The sequence below is a fragment of the Nansenia antarctica genome, assembly GCF_963989245.1.
Source record: "Nansenia antarctica genome assembly, chromosome: 2".
Taxonomy (NCBI): domain Eukaryota; kingdom Metazoa; phylum Chordata; class Actinopteri; order Argentiniformes; family Microstomatidae; genus Nansenia; species Nansenia antarctica.
Genome location: NC_137675.1, coordinates 15,378,028 through 15,394,719, shown reverse-complemented (window position 1 = coordinate 15,394,719; position 16,692 = coordinate 15,378,028). Strand labels below are relative to the sequence as shown.

At 43.8% G+C, this 16,692-nt stretch overlaps 1 protein-coding gene across 1 annotated transcript in view; it reads left to right on the top strand.

The window, feature by feature from the left end:
* LOC308176053 (sodium/potassium/calcium exchanger 3-like) overlaps nucleotides 1-14,870 on the top strand; it is a gene marked incomplete at both ends in the record, with an annotated part of 42,350 nt that extends 27,480 nt beyond the window's left edge. The window contains 14 exons of the mRNA XM_080550649.1: nucleotides 353-427; nucleotides 2,693-2,777; nucleotides 3,279-3,382; nucleotides 5,226-5,300; nucleotides 6,900-6,925; nucleotides 7,153-7,206; nucleotides 7,360-7,493; nucleotides 7,736-7,896; nucleotides 8,128-8,401; nucleotides 9,049-9,215; nucleotides 13,532-13,646; nucleotides 13,861-13,973; nucleotides 14,296-14,361; nucleotides 14,718-14,870. Coding sequence (XP_080406775.1) covers nucleotides 353-427; nucleotides 2,693-2,777; nucleotides 3,279-3,382; nucleotides 5,226-5,300; nucleotides 6,900-6,925; nucleotides 7,153-7,206; nucleotides 7,360-7,493; nucleotides 7,736-7,896; nucleotides 8,128-8,401; nucleotides 9,049-9,215; nucleotides 13,532-13,646; nucleotides 13,861-13,973; nucleotides 14,296-14,361; nucleotides 14,718-14,870 — 1,602 coding nt within the window. The remainder of the gene's footprint in view (nucleotides 1-352; nucleotides 428-2,692; nucleotides 2,778-3,278; nucleotides 3,383-5,225; nucleotides 5,301-6,899; nucleotides 6,926-7,152; nucleotides 7,207-7,359; nucleotides 7,494-7,735; nucleotides 7,897-8,127; nucleotides 8,402-9,048; nucleotides 9,216-13,531; nucleotides 13,647-13,860; nucleotides 13,974-14,295; nucleotides 14,362-14,717) is intronic.
* Nucleotides 14,871-16,692: the final 1,822 nt, after the last annotated feature.

Genomic DNA, 16,692 nt, shown 5'->3' with positions numbered 1-16,692 from the left:
TGTGTGTGTGTGGTGGTGTGCTCGTACATGGCTGTGTATGTGTGTGTTTGTGCTTTTGTGTGTGTGTGTGTGTGTGTGTGTGTGTGTGTGTGATTGTGTGTGTGTGGTTGTGTGTTTGTGTGTGGCTGCGTGCCTGTGTGTGTGTGTGTGTGTGTTTGTGTGCTCGTGTGTGGCTGCGTGCCTGTGGATGTGTATGTGTGTGCATGGTTGTGTGCTCGTGTGTGGCTGCGTGCCTGTGTGTATGTGTGTGTGTATAAATGCAATGCATGCGTCTGATGAAATTCAAATGGTGATTAAATCCACCTGGCTGAAACCCCTCTGATTCCTCTGATGTCTCTGTCCTCTGTTCCAGGCCATGTATATGTTCATTGCCCTAGCCTTGGTCTGTGACGACTACTTCGTCCCCTCCCTGGAGAAGATATGTGAGGTACTGTATGCATGTCAACAAAGACGCAGACAACAGAATGTGTGTGTGTGTGTGTGTGTGTGTTTGTGTGTTATTGGTCATCTTTCAGTGTCTGTTGGAGGGTGGTAGGAGTTCAGGGATACTACCGCATATTAGGGACATGGTCTCTGATCCTTCTGATGGACATGTTGGATTGTCCGTTGTTCAGGTTCAGGTGAAGTCATAGTACAGTGTATGTACAGTCATGGACAACAATATTAGCACCCCTGCACTTCTGTCAGATAATGCACCATTTCTTCCAGAACATTGTTGCAATTACAAAAACAATTAAATGCACATGTTTATTTATTTTGTTTGCATTGGAACAACACCAAAAAACTGATATGAAAAAAATATAGGCCTACAATTATTGGCACAAGATTGTAAGATATAATTGTATTTCAAGCATGTAATGCTCCTTTAATTTGTATTTACCTGTGGCAAATTACAGTTGCTGGCAATATAGAAATCACACTTGCAACCAGTTAAAATGGAGAAAAGTTGACTCAAGCTTTGTGTTGTGTGTGTGTGTGTGTGTACCAGAAAAGAAAGAAAGAAAGAAAGAAGTGCAAAGAATTGTCTGAGGATTTGAGAAACACAATTGTGGCATGGACAATCTCAAGACTACAAGTCCATCTCCAGAGATCTTAATGTTCCTGTGTCCACTGTGTGCAATGTCATCAAAAAAAGTTCAGTGCCCATGGCACTGTAGCTAACCTCCCTGGATGTGGATGGAAGAGAAACATTGATAAAAAGATTGCAACAAAGGATTGTTCCAATGGTGGATAAAAAAAAAAACTCAATCAACTTCCAAACGAATTCAAGCTGACCTGCAGACACAGGGTATAACAGTGTCAGCTCGCACTATCCGTCGCAATCTGAAAATGGGATGCTATTGTAGGAGACCCAGGAGGACCCCACTGTTGACACACAGACATAAAAAAGCCAGACTGGAGTTTGCCAAAACGTACCTGGGGAAGCCAAAATCATTCTGGGAGAACGTCCTGTGGACAGATCAGACCAAAATAGAGGCTTTTTGGTAAAGCACATCATTGTACTGTTTACAGAAAGCGAAATGAGACCTTCAAAGAAAAGTACACGGTCCCCACAGTCAAACATGGTGGAGGTTCACAGATGTTTTGTGGTTGCTTTGCTGCTTCTGGCACAGGATACCTTGACTGTGTGCATGGCGTCATGAAATCCTAATGAAAAATCTGAAGACTACCAAATAATTTTGGGGCGCAATGTAGGGCCCAGTGTCAGAAAGCTGGGTCTCCGTCAGAGAGGTCATGGGTCATCCAGCACGACAATGACCCAAAGCATACTACAAAAAGCACTCAGAAATGGTTTAAGACAAAGTGTTGGAGAGTTCTGATGTGGCCAGCAATGAGTCCAGATCTAAATCCATGTGGCGCCATCTCAAGAAGGCACCCTTCAAATGTGAGCAACCTGGAGCAGTTGGCAAAAGTCCAAAATTCCAGTAGAGATGTGTACGTAACTCATGCATGGTTACAGGAAGCGCTAGATTTCAGTTATTGAAAAAGAAAATGAAGTTAGCATTTTGTCCAGTCCATTTTGGAGTTCTGTGTAGAATGAGATCACATTTGGCTTTTTTTCTCTGCTTTTTTGTGTTGCTCCAATGCAAATAAACATGTGAATACCAAAGTACAGTATTTGCAATTTTCTGGGATAAGTGGTGCATGATCTGACAGAAGTGCAGGGATGCCAATGTTTGTCCATGACTGTATATACTGTGGATGAAGTGTGTTGATGATGAAGATGATGATAAAAACCCCCCTCCCCTTTCTCTCTTCCTCTCTCTCTCTCTCTCTCTCTCCCTCTCCCTCTCTCTCTCTCTCTCTCTCTCTCTCTCTGTCTCTCTCTGTCTCTGTCTCTGTCTCTCTATCTCTCTCTCTCTCTCTCTCTCTGTCTCTCTCTCTCTCTCTCTCTCTCTCTGTCTCTCTCTGTCTCTGTCTCTGTCTCTCTCTCTCTCTCTCTCTCTCTGTCTCTCTCTGTCTCTGTCTCTGTCTCTCTATCTCTCTCTCTCTCTGTCTCTGTCTCTCTATCTCTCTCTCTCTCTCTCTCTGTCTCTCTCTGTCTCTGTCTCTGTCTCTCTATCTCTCTCTCTCTGTCTCTGTCTCTCTCCATCTTTCTCCATCTCTCTCTCTCTCTGGGTCTCTCTCTCTCTGTCTCTCTCTCTCTCTCTCTCTCCCTCTCTCTTCCTCCTCTTTTTCTCTCTGTCTCTAGCGTCTCCAACTCAGTGAGGACGTGGCAGGCGCTACCTTTATGGCAGCTGGCAGCTCCGCCCCTGAACTCTTCACATCTGTCATAGGTAACACACACACACAAACACACACACACACACACACACACACACACACACACACACACACACACACAGTATGTTACATAACCATTGATGAAACACCCAGACACAAATAGCTTACGAGCTTTACTGTAATAGACAGCACTCTAATGACACTTGAAGTACTGCACTGCACATACTTTTCATTATTCAGACGCACAAGAATATCTTAAGAGGTCCTCCTGGGCTGTTGACATGTCATTGGTGACAGTCGTGACAGTTGTTTGATGTCACTGTCAATCCAGCAATAATAATAATAATTAACTTAAATGCATGTAGTGCCTTTCAGGAGACCCAAGGTCGCTTTACAGAGATACAGATTAGTTGTAGCGTGAGGCCTATGACTGTCCTGAAAGGAGAGAGTGCTGTGTCATGGTGTGTCATATTGTGTGTGTGTGTGTGTGTGTGTGCGTGCGTGCGCGCGTGCGTGCGTGCGTGCGCGTGCGTGTGTGTGTCTTCTCTCTGCAGGTGTGTTCATCACCAAAGGTGACGTCGGCGTGGGTACCATCGTGGGGTCAGCAGTGTTCAACATCCTCTGTATCATCGGTGTGTGTGGGATCTTCGCTGGCCAGGTAATTAGTCACTCATCCTCCGCACTGGATTCTCTGCCTTGTAATAATAATAATAATAATAATAATAATAACTTTATTTGTATAGCGCTTTTCCTGCAAACGTTGCAGCTCAAAGTGCTTGTAGTACATCCTTATATAGTAAATACAGTACTACTATTACTACTACTACTCCTACTGCTACTAACTCCTACTACTACTAACTACTACTACTACTACTGTAACTACTACTACTAACAACAACTACTACTAACTACTACTACTACTACTACTACTACTACTACTATTACTACTACTAGTACTACTACTACTACTACTACTACTACTACTACTACTACTACTACTACTACTACTACTACTACTACTACTACTAACTACTACTACTACTAACTACTAACTACTACTACTACTACTACTACTACTACTACTTTACATATGCACAACCGTACACTGTATACTTGTTGATATGCACCGACATAAACATACTGTAGACATCAGGGGAGGCTGGTGGAGGTAGAAATCGGAGGATGGACTCATTCCATGTAATGCATGGAACGGTACTAGGAATGATTTCGAACCTCAACCAGCCTCCCCTGATGTACATATGCGGTATAATAGTCAATAGACAAGTCTAATGATTTGAAGGCGAGGATTTCTTCAGTGTATAGGGCTACTGTATGGGGGCTCTTCTTTGTTTTAATCCTTTGGAACTGATCACTTTGCCTTGTCAGCAACTCTTAAGGCCAAACCCAGCCAGTAGTGTGTCCCTGACGGCATCTGACTTGACAGGATAGAGCTGGCAGCAAGATGAGCGACAGAGGATAAGCTCACCGCAAAAAGAAGTGATTTGATCGCAGCATGTGTATTATGCAAGAAGAGGGAGAGAGAGAGAGAGAGAGCGAAAGACAGAGAGAGAAAGAGACAGACACACAGAGAGCGGAGCATCATCAGCGGAGCAGTGTATTAAAATCATCGTAATACTCCCAGGGTTACCTCCTTTCACCTTTGTTTTTTTCGCTGCGTTTTCGACCAACGGCCAGAGCCGCGGAAAAAAAAGGCTGAGTTTGTTTCGCAAACTCGTAGAGGACAGAGGAGCTCACCCATGCTTCCCGTGTCTACTTTCCAGTTCCTCACAGATTTCGCCATAGGCATCATACGCATGAACCCACCCATTTATCGTCTTCCCTAGATGAATCACTAATGTGTTATGACTCGTATCCTTGAAGTGCGACCGTCGTGACTTTGAGAATGGAAAGGTTATGAGACCGTGTTCCAAATGGGTTATTTTTTTTTCATTTTTCTTAGTCGTGTACATGAAAATGAGGTCTGAGCATAAAAAACCCTGAACTCTCCCTTTAAATCTGTATATTTGTCTCTGTGTGTTTCTTGGAATTGTAGTAGAATATGAAGTACGGTGTGGGAGGAGGCGTAGCTGACATGCTAATGCTATGCGTATGCAAAAATCAATGACTACGCCAACACCTTTTCAAGTATGCCTGCTAGCGACCGCTTGTCTTTTACCAATAATGTGAACTATACGGTCAACTCAAGAGCACTTATATGCATATGGGTATGCTAAAAATAAATACATATACAGTATAACTGTAATCGTTATCTGTATGCATCACTGACCCTCAAGCTAATGGCCATGACCTTGGTTTGAACTCATTCAATCGCATAAAGATGACTACTGTTTCCTCAAGCAACACAGAGTGCTACTATGAGAGTAGTACTGAATACTACAGTGTTGTGTAATATACCGTATTATTACTGATGCACTGTATCTCTCTGTCTGTCTGTCTGTCTGTCTGTCTGTCTGTCTGTCTGTCTGTCTGTCTGTCTGCAGGCTGTGAAGCTCTCGCATTGGACACTGCTCAGAGATTCGGCATACTACACACTCTCTATTGCAGCCCTCATTGCAGTAAGTGACCCTCCATACATACGCACACACACGCACGCACACACTCACACGCATGCACACACACAAGCACACCCGCACACCCACAGTGCCACATTATAGTAGTAATGTAGTTATAGTGGCATGTTAGATCTTCAATAGCATGGGGATTGGACCAGGGATGTGTCAATCAAGGGACCCGATCAGTGCTACCAACAAACACCTGTACAGACTCTGTTCCCAGCATCGCTATCTCAACTATCAGCCTAAAATGTGACCTATTTAGGGGCTATTCATTCGTACCAATGTTCCCCATTGCAACTTGTTGTTAGCAGTGTTGCTGTTCTGTATCGGGTGGGGTAATAGGCATCATTATGTGTCATTACGTTTACCATCAGGCCTGTTGGACAGATGTACCACGGCTCTGGCCCGTCTTGCTGCCCTGTGTGTGTGTGTGAGTGTGTGTGTGTGTGTGTGTGTGTGTGTGTGTGTTGGGGGGGTGGTGTTGTGTGTGTGTGTGTGTGTGTGTGTGTGTGGGGGGGGGGGTTGTGTGTGTGTGTGTGTGTGTGTGTGTGTGTGTGTGGTTGCAATGTGTGTGCGAGAGACAGCGAGAAGCGAGAGAGGGCTAGAGAGAGTGGAAAGAGAGAGAGAAAAAGAGAGAGAGTCAGAGGAGAGAGAGGAAAAAAGAGAGAGAGAGAGAGAGAGAGAGAGAGAGAGAGAGAGAGAGAGAGAGAGAGAGAGAGAGAGAGAGAGAGAGAGAGAGAGAGGGGGATTGAGCATCAGCTGGAGCAGTGTGTTAATCCTTCCCAGATGCACACACAGATGGGTACACACACACACACTCACACACACGCCCACACACACACACACACACACACACACACACACACACACACACACACAGCCCACACACACACACACACACACACACACACACACACACACACACAGCCCACACACACACACACACACACCACTCATCCAAATTAGCTGAACTGACTTTGACGCACTGGAGAGCACTTTAACATCATAATACGGGGGGCTCACTCACGCGTTCAATATGACAATCATGTAGGTCAGAGGACCATCTTTGGAGAGTACATGTTGAGATTTAAACACGATTTAAGCATGACCGCACACGCCACAGTTTACAGTCCATCTAACTGTACAGCACGGCCTACTGTGCGTCATTCTCAGGAGATTATACTGTTATTTTGTGTTCCTGCCACTTGGTTAGCTGTTTGCACTAAATCATCGGTTCAGAAGTACAGTAGCCTTGGCCCTTTTTGCCTGGGTTGTGTCACGGAATGGGTACGCCCCCTGCTGGTTGAGAGATGCCATCGAAAACAACCAGGGGAGGCTGATGGAGGTCGAAATCGGAGGACGGGCTAATTGTGATGCATGGCACAGAATGAGGAACGGAATCAAACAACAGCCCGTCCTCCGATTTCTTCACCTTCACCAGCCTCCCACTGGCTGTTTCGATCGCGTCTCTTAACCAGCAGGTCTCTACGTCGACCCAGTCTCCCAGGCGAACGACATGCTGTCATAGAAGATGTTACTGGTGTTTGGATCCCACCTTCCTGAACCTCACTCTCTCCCTTTCTCTCTCTTTCTTCACAGTTCATCTATGACGAGAAGGTGTGCTGGTATGTGTCATTAAAACACATATAAGGTGCTGTGCATATAGACAATGCATAATCATGTACAATAACTCTTTCAGATATATAATAACTCTTTCAGATATAATATATTATTCATATATAGTATATATATATAATATATTATATGCACAGGTACTGTACATATGGACAATACATAATCATGTATAATAACTCTAGATATTGAGTTAACTCTCACGGTACTTTCATTCTAGGTGGGAGTCTCTAGTCCTGATCCTGATGTATTTGGTTTACATTCTAATCATGAAGTGAGTATGATGATAATCTCATCAGGTCACCTTTGACCCCAACTAGCCCGTGTATTATTATCCTGTTGCCATTCAGCACTGCAGCCTTTTAGCTTTAGTGATCCTTCTGTACACAGCACTTGTTTTGTGTTTTTTTTACGCATCGTTTGAAAGGTTTAACGGCAGAGCACATCGCTACTTCGACCGGCGGAAGAAGGGCTCGGTGAACCTGGCTAACGGACTGACGGGGAGCACAGACCTGGAGGACAACGTCACCTGTGACGCCACGGCAGTACTACTCAAGCAAGGTACCGCCTCCCCTCACCATCAGCTTCCTACATGCTTAATTAACTCTGTGGTGATAGTGGATAAGTGTGTGTCTGAGTCCGTAGCTAACTTCCACTGTAAGCAGCTGTCTGTTCTGATGATGATTCAGGTGAAACGGCAGCCATTTTGTGTCTGTGTCTGTAGCTAACTTCCACTGTACGCTGCTGTCTGTTCTGGTGATGATTCAGGTGAAACAGCAGCCATTTTGTGTCTGTGTCTGTAGCTAACTTCCACTGTAAGCCATCTGTGCTGATGGTGGATGAGCTCCTGTCGGCCTACCCCCACCAGTTGTCCTTCTCTGAGGCCGGTATGAGGATCATGATCACTAGTCACTTCTCTCCCCGAACACGCCTCACCATGGCCTCACGCATGCTCATCAATGAGGTAAGGCAAATACACGCTCTCACACACACTTGTGTATGTTCACACACACACACATTTACATGCATGCATGCACGTGCACGCACACACACGCATCAACACACACACACACACACACACACACACACAAGCGAAGAGATACCCCATCTTATGCTGTCTTATGTAAATTGTATGGGACAAAAAAAGCTTTGAGTATTTGAACTGAATATTCTGATTGTGTTTGTGAATGGACAGAGGCAGAGACTGATCAACACCACTGAAACACGGGTGACAAGGATCACCAACGGGGACTCAGAGTCCACAGCCAGGGTTCCAGAGAGGCGGGGCCTGGAGAATGGGGGGATGGGCGGGGCAGAGAGAGGGCTCAACGGGAGGTGCGGAGGTCAGAACGTAGAAGCCGGGAACGAGACGGAGAACGAGAACGAGGATAACGAGAACAACGAGAATGACGAGGAAGAGGAGGAGGAAGATGTGAACGAAGGACCTCTGGTTCCTTACAGAATACCAGGTAAGAAGGATATCATAATCATTTAAAGGTCCAGTATGTAATATTCCAGCTTGCTGAAAGCCTAATGGTTGCAATGACTACGTTTAATTTGTAGTGATAAGGGAATGAGATCCCTTGAAAAAAAATATTTAATTTACAAAACGTTGTTTTGGTCCCACTAAAGTGCTTTCTAAAATGAAGTGTCCTACCCGGTTTGTATGTAACATGTTGTTTTGGCCAGGGGGTTCTAGGGGAGTGGACTCACTGATTTTCACCTTTCTGTATCTGGTGGCTGCCTCTTTGAATTGTTTGTGCATGCACAACCACAGCTAATGTCCGACACTATGGAAAGTCCATTTCGGTTATTAATATGGAGGATGTTGTTGTTGTTGTTTGGAATGAATTTTGCAGAGGTTGCAGATTTTCGACAAACCCTTCTTCAAAAGCTCCTTCAAGCCTCCATAAAATGTTTGCTTACATTATTTGTATAATGTATTAATTTACATAAACTTGTTCTCTTTCTCCCTATATCCCTCGCTTTTCATCTCTTTGTTTTCCATCATTAACTCCCCACATTCCCCCACCTCTCCCTTTCTCCCTCTCCCTCTCCCCCTATCCCTAACCCTCCCTCTCTTTTCCTCCCTACCCCCACCCCTCTCTCCCTCCAGCGGGGGTGTGTATGAAGATTAAGTGGGTATTCTGCTGGCCCCTGTGCTTGTTGCTGTTCTTCACCGTGCCCAACTGTGCCAAGCGGCCCTGGGAGAAGTGGTTCATGGTTTCCTTCATCATCTCAACCCTCTGGATCGCAGGCTTCTCCTACATCATGGTCTGGATGGTGAGGAGATGCTTTCATTTAACCCGTTATCTATCCATGGTTATAGCTTCAAATACCTAGAAATAGCATGGACATTCCAATGTCTGTTGAGTTGGTTGTTAATAATGGTACAACGTCCACCTAAAAAGATGGCTGCCGTTACACCCACCATGGAATGTTGATTTGAATGGACACGTCCATTGTACTTCTATTTATATGATCATATGTCTCTTTTTGTACTATAGAGAGAGACTTGGTTCCTGCGAAGCATAACAAAGCCTGAACCTAGTAATACCAGCTAGCAGCTATACTAATGCCAATGCACAGTCACTAACCGTTAGCTAACCTATCCTGGTAGCTAACATTCACTAAAGATAACTTTCATTTGGACTGTAGTCTTTTGGCCAATCCCGATTCCCTTTTCTACCCCTATGGCTCGTTTTCGAGTGTGACTCGATTCTAAGCCAAGGCCTTCGAACAGAGCCACAAGCCATACCCCTTGAAATCTACCCCTATGAATTGGGACGGCCCTTCACGGCGGCTACGTCATCAACAGTGGTTTAAATAGACGCGGTACGGGTGACGCGTTATGTTGCCGGCGAATTCTCACATCTCGCAATGCCTTCTTCAGCTGTGTTTATTACATATTAACACACCTGAGAAATCATGGAAGAGGGACAACCCTTCAAGACTGATACGTCATCAGGAATATCGTAGAAAAGCATTGACGCTCGCGACTCATTCACAACTTCACTTTTACGCTATCAATCGATCAAACAAGTCATCAAATAAAAAAGAACAATGTTTCATTGTCAGACCATGACAGAATAACGGCGCTCTAACCTGTATGAAACATGTGCTCCTACCCTGCCAGTCTGCACTGATTTAGGACAACAGTGCAACAACTTCGCGGCTGAACTTTAGTTAAATTTACGGTGTCATATACCATCAATGGGAAACATGGAAAAATGCATGACTTACATATTTCATTTTATGACGTTCCGAAATCCGAAGTGACAGGAACGCTGGAGAAACAGCCGCTGTCCACTGCATTAATTAACTACATGTCCTTGATGAGTCTCCCGCTCACTGCCCTCCATCAAAAATGTCATGTCCATCAATAATATTACATAATAACAACTGCTCGGATTAGATTGCAAGTTGTTTTGGTATGCCGCAATACAATTTATACCACCAAGGGGGGGGGGGGGGGGGGGGATTCGCGCCTATCATGCACATATCAGCCTGTGGATAGAAAACTTTAGAGAGATAACTTTACATTAAATATGTCTACCATCACCCGCTGTCAAACACCACAATTTATTTCATGATTGTACATCTCTGAAATGTTAATCGCGCACATTTTTATGGGTCAGTTGCCGGGGCAGAGGAACACCAGGGTGACTGTCAGCCTGTGACAAACGCGCAGATATGAGTGCTCCGGTGTCTTGCTTTAGTAGTCTAATGGAAGTGATCAGGCATAACAGCGATTTTTTTGTTATGCTTGTTATAAAGAAAAGGTCTATAATGCATTGTAATGACATTAAACTCATGTTTGATAGATAACTTTACATATGTGTACCATCATCCGCTGTCAAACGCCACAGGTAATAATTGATTTATGATTGTACATCTCTGAAATGCTCGACTGTCATGCAGCCTGTAACGTTAGACACACAGCACATCGGCATAATAACGTTTTGTTGTTGTTGTGCTTGTTAAAGAAAATGTCTATAATGCATTTAAATGAATGATACAACCCATTAATAATATTACATAATAACAACTGCTCAGATTAGATTGCGGGTGCCGCTACATGGAAATAGGTAAAAATGCGCATCATGTACAAGTCAGCCGAACGTTTGACAGATAACTTTACATATGTGTACCATCATCCGCTGTCAAACGCCACTGGTAATAATTGATTTATGATTGAAATGCTCGACTGTCATGCAGCGTTGCGTTACTGTAACGTTAGACACAGCACCGACATAAAAGCGATTTTTTGGTTATGCTTGTTATAAATAAAAGGTCTATAATGCATTGTAATGACATTAAACTAAGATAATAAGATGGTTATCATCAGGGTTCGAGTTATAAGCTGAACTCTGTGGGGGTCTCCAAAATAACAGTGCGAAATGTTCTCATGCACGCGCGAATCATGCCCACACAGCGATGGGACTTTTAATTAGCTATAGGCAGTAGCGGATTAAGGTGGTCAGTGGCCCTAGGCTACTCCTTTGTGTGAGGACCCCCCGCCCCCATACACAAGCCTCCCCCCTCCCCAAAATATACAACTCACGAGCACCCTGCACACACACACCACTCATAATGCTTTACCATAAAACACTTAAACACTTTAATAACACAATAACACAACAGTGTTAATAATGCAAAGAATTAAAAAAAGGTTCAGTGCATTCAGTTCTGTCTCTATTGCTCTCCTCTCCCGTTGTCTCTCTGTTACTGTCCTGTTGTCTGTCTCTCTGTTGCTGTCCTGTTGTCTGTCTCTCTGTTGCTGTCCTGTTGTCCGTCTCTCTGTTGCTCCCCTCAGCTCTAAATGAAAGAAATGAATTAGCTAATTAGTTGGCATATAAACATATAGTTAGGGTTGGGTACAGTTTGGGTTTTATTCGATACCGGTGACAAATCGATACTTTAAAAACGGTACCGGTACAGAAACATCATCCTCATCCTCAAATCCCAACATATCCTGACGCTACAGCTGCAGGCTACTCATTTCACCACATCAACAGCCCCACATGAAACAACAGCTATAAAAGCGATAGTCACACATGTATCTCGGCCAATAATTTTGTTATTTTTGCTATACAGAAGGAGCGAAAAATACATTAGGTTAGTACACTAGGTTAGTAAAAAGTAAAAGCCACCTTACCTTTACGGAGACAAGATAGACCAAAGTGGTCTGTTTTCAGTAGGCTGAGTGGTCTGTTTTCAGTAGGCTGAGTGGTCTGTTTTCAGTAGGCTGAGTGGTCTGTTTTCAGTAGGCTGAGTGGTCTGTTTTCAGTAGGCTGAGTGGTCTGTTTTCAGTAGGCGGAGTGGTCTGTTTTCAGTAGGTAGCAGAGTCCTCAGTAGTAGCAGCAGTAGTAGTAACAGTAGTAGCAGCAGGGCTAACGTTAGGTGTCATAGCAGGTTTCTTTGATAAAAACCCGACATTTTCTAGGCTTGATGACCCGGTCGGCAGCAGTGGCCTTTTTTTGGGCGGCATGGTAGCTACTGTATGTATATACTCCTGTATAGCTAATGAATGAATGTTTGCTTCTCAATAATAGGCTAGGTGCACAATCTCACTACTTCCTGAAAGGCAACTGGTGTCTCACTCTATTGGTTTAATTGATTAATCAGCTGTGCACTGTGTGTTCCAACGGTTTACCGCACAGCTGATTAATCAACCTTTTGCTGTTGCACAATATTCTACTGCGCCCCATGGTGTCTTGGTGGTGAAGTGCAGGCAGTAAAAGGCATACTGTCATTCACAGGAGATTAATGGTGCGCGTAGTTCTTTTGAAAAACGTGTTTATTTTACAATATTTATAATATAAATTAAATAATATTCATTACATTGACATTTTGATCAAATAATAGTTGTGGTAATGTATTATTAGCGACCCCCACAGATTTTTGATTTTACTGCCTTCATGGGAGCTCAGAGAGCCTCAGACCATCTCTATGGGAGCTCAGCTCCCATTGGCTCCCACATAACTCGAACCCTGGTTATCATAATTTTTAAAATCTTTATTAATAAGTAATTACAGAGAAAGTAAAATGACATTTCCGCATTGAATAGAGCGACATAAGATTTCTGTAGATGATTCGCAATGCATCCTGGAATCAAAGGGTAGCGTACCCCTATGGCTTCGAAGCTAGTCTGGTCCTGGAATCGCTCGAAACGAAGTCATAGTTAGCCCTCGAAATGAAGCCATGGCTCGATGAAATATGAATTGGGACAGCCCTCCCCCTAAACGTGAACGCGCAAATCAAGCCAAACGCAAAACGAAGGGGTAGGGGTGAATTGGGATTGGCCCTTTGTCTTGTAGGCTGTACATAGGCTGTAGTTTATATTAAAATGTTTGGCATTTAGCAGACGCCTTTATACAAAGCGACTTACAACAAATACATTTGTCTAAGTAAGCAAATCATCTATCCATAAGTCCTAGCAAGATAAAGTAATCTATGCTTTTATTTTTATTTATTTTAATTTTATTACTTACTTATTTACAGTAGAGAAACTGTGGAGGGGATGAAGTTGATGTTGTTGTCGGAGGGCCGTTGCCATTTTGTCAATAATCTATATGAGGCGTATGGTTTTCTCCCAGGTGACTGTGATTGGATATACGCTTGGCATCCCTGATGTCATCATGGGCATCACGTTCCTGGCAGCGGGCACCAGCGTTCCTGACTGCATGGCCAGTCTCATAGTGGCACGGCAAGGTAGGGACACACACACACACACACACACACACACACACACACATACATATACACACACACACATACATACACACACACACACACACACACACACACACACACAGACAAACACACACACACACACACACACACACAGACAAACACACACACACACACACACATACACTGATGGATAGATGTACAGTAATAGTGATTTGTTTGCCTCTCTCTCCAGGTCTGGGAGACATGGCCATCTCCAACTCCATCGGCAGTAATGTGTTTGATATCCTGGTGGGACTGGGCCTGCCCTGGGCGCTGCAGACCCTCTGTATCGACTACGGCTCTGTGGTGAGTGTGTCTGAGGCTAGCTTCACGTGATTTGCGCCAAGAACGGTATTGTGCCCTGGGCGAGCCATTGTTATCCAATGGAGGCCACTGCTGCCCTTTCCTAATGAGCTGTTGCCTACGAAGCAGAGGTTTAAAATAGAATAGCCAGCCGGGGGTCGGAGGTCAAGATTATTTAACTGGGCTATGCAGGACATTGCTTCAGGCTCAGCGCATGCTGCGAAGTCCACTTGATGGCTTAGAGTAGCAGAGGGATATGATATGGATGCTTGGTCAATGTCTTTCCTCTCTGAGTGTGTGTGTGTATGTGTGTGTGTGTCCTCAGATCCATCTGAACAGCAGAGGACTGATCTTCTCTGTGGGTCTACTCCTGGCTTCTGTGTTTCTCACGGTAAGCCCAACAACCCCATCTTAGGTAGCAGAGCTAAACTCTGGGATCGAGTCAGAGACGGCTTGCTCAAATCTTACACTGTTAGAAAAGAAGTTTAAAGATGGTTGTAGACGTACTGGTGCTTGAACACCTGTAACCTTCCTCATATCTGCTGGTTTCCCAGACACATTAAGCCTTATCCTAGACTAATCTTCAATGGAGATTTTCTATTGAAAGTGTGATTTAGTCCAGGACTAGTCTTAATCTGTCTCAGTCTGTGTCCAGCCTCAACGCTAGTGTTCTCTTTTGTTTCTGCGCCGCTCCATTCACTCTCTCCTCTCCTCCTTCTCTTCTCTTCTCTTCCTGTCTTCCCTCAGGTAATGGGGGTCCACCTGAACAAATGGACGCTGGACAAGCGACTGGGCGTCCTCTGCCTCCTCTCCTACGCCGTCTTCGTCTGTTTCTCCATCCTCATCGAGTTCAACGTCTTCATCTTCGTCAACCTGCCCATGTGTCGCGAACTCATATGAACAGCTTCCTCCTGCTCCTCCTCCTCCTCGTCCTCCTCTTCTTCGTCCTCACGCTAATCGTTTCCCGGAGGACGTTTCTCTCTCCCATCTGCTCACTCGCGACATCCTCGGGAGGATGTTTTATCATCGTCTTGAAAAATGTAGGAGTTCTATCGTTTAATCTTTGGTGCAATACAAGCGAAAAGGATGGACGGAGGCTGTGTTAGTCCATTTTTGGCTGGGGAGGAAGTCTGAGGAGTTCGACATTGAAACCAATGATGAGGTCGTCGACCACCTGAGCAGTTAGCGGCTGCTGCCTCCTGTGGTGGGAACTGAAGACGCTGGTTTGGATGACCTAAAACTTTATTATCATTGACATAACCGTTAATGCATAAGCTGCTAAACTGACTGAAAGAAGATGATTTGCTTGAGGGGCGAACCAATAGGATTGTGTTTATGACTTTGTACTGTACATGTTTGGATATCAATATTGATTCTAAGGTGTTTTTAAGTTAAGAGTGAAAGGGACTGGATTTCTGTACATATCTGACATATATATTTGACGATAAAGTCGACATGGAGACTTTTATCCACAGATCCCTCGGCCTAAACTGGTCAACTTCAGCGTTTTTGTGAAACCATGAGGTTCAAAGAGAAGAGGGTGGATAGGTTAGTTTAGTGGAGTGCAGTGACTTGACCTACTAGTGATCGATGCAGCCACAATAGCACCTCACTCAAAGCTCAACACCGACACAAGCCTCTAGATAGCATGCAGTGCTAGTCGCGAGTCTATTCCTTATTAAGCTTTGCGCTGTAGGGGGAGTTTCGGTTCATATATAGTATTTAACAATATTTATGTACAGATATAGTCTTGAGTTTTCCCTCCAAAATATATCCAAAATATAATGTGGGATTTATATTTCACCCAAATATATCCCAGTTATCGTAGAAAAGGGATCTCCCTGAAGTTGAAGTCCAGCACTGTCACTTTATTGAGCAGCGATGCTATTATGTTCCTGTTGTACAGCATCTAGTCATATGTAACTACTGAATTTAAATACCCTTTTAGACTATAGCTTCTTGTACGATGATAGAATAGAATAGTTTCTACTCTTTCAGTTTAGTACAACATTGCTACTTCTGTAAAGAAAAAAAGTATTTTTAGAATAGGTATATATGGAAAGTACACTATATCGAGGAAGAGAGCGTGTGTGTGTGTGTGCGTGTGTGTGTGTGTTTGTGTGTGTGTGTGTGTGTGTGTGTGTATATGTGTGTGTGTGTGTGTGTGTGTGTGTGCGTGTGTGTGCGCGTGTGTGTGTGAGTGTAGAGTTTTATTTATCTGATTCTCTAGCAGGACAAAGGAAACTACTGTTACTGAGCTGACATAATCATGATTTATTTATGGATTTATTTATTCAGAGATTAAACCTCTCAGTATCAGGAGTTGTACTAAGTAAAAATTGAATGCTTTGTGTTCATTCTATATATTGAGCTGTACAGTGTACCTAATATAATCAAATTACTGGAAAAATGACTTGATGTTGTTTATATTTAAGAATAGAACTTTATCATTTATAAGTTTTATATAGTTCTGATTACAAATATATTGCAGTTATATTTGTATATTGTAAAGAATTGACAGTTTTGCTGTTCACAGCACACTAGGTACTCAACTGGTTTAGCCACCAGAGGGTGTTGGAGTAAGTGTGATTTGGGAGTCATTGAATTAGATTTGATATCATGGTGGCATTTTATAGCAAGCAAACCTTTTCGCACTTGCACAAAATATCTATTCTGTACACAGTGCTTGAACTCTCGTAACATCCCTTGTATTTGAGGCCTC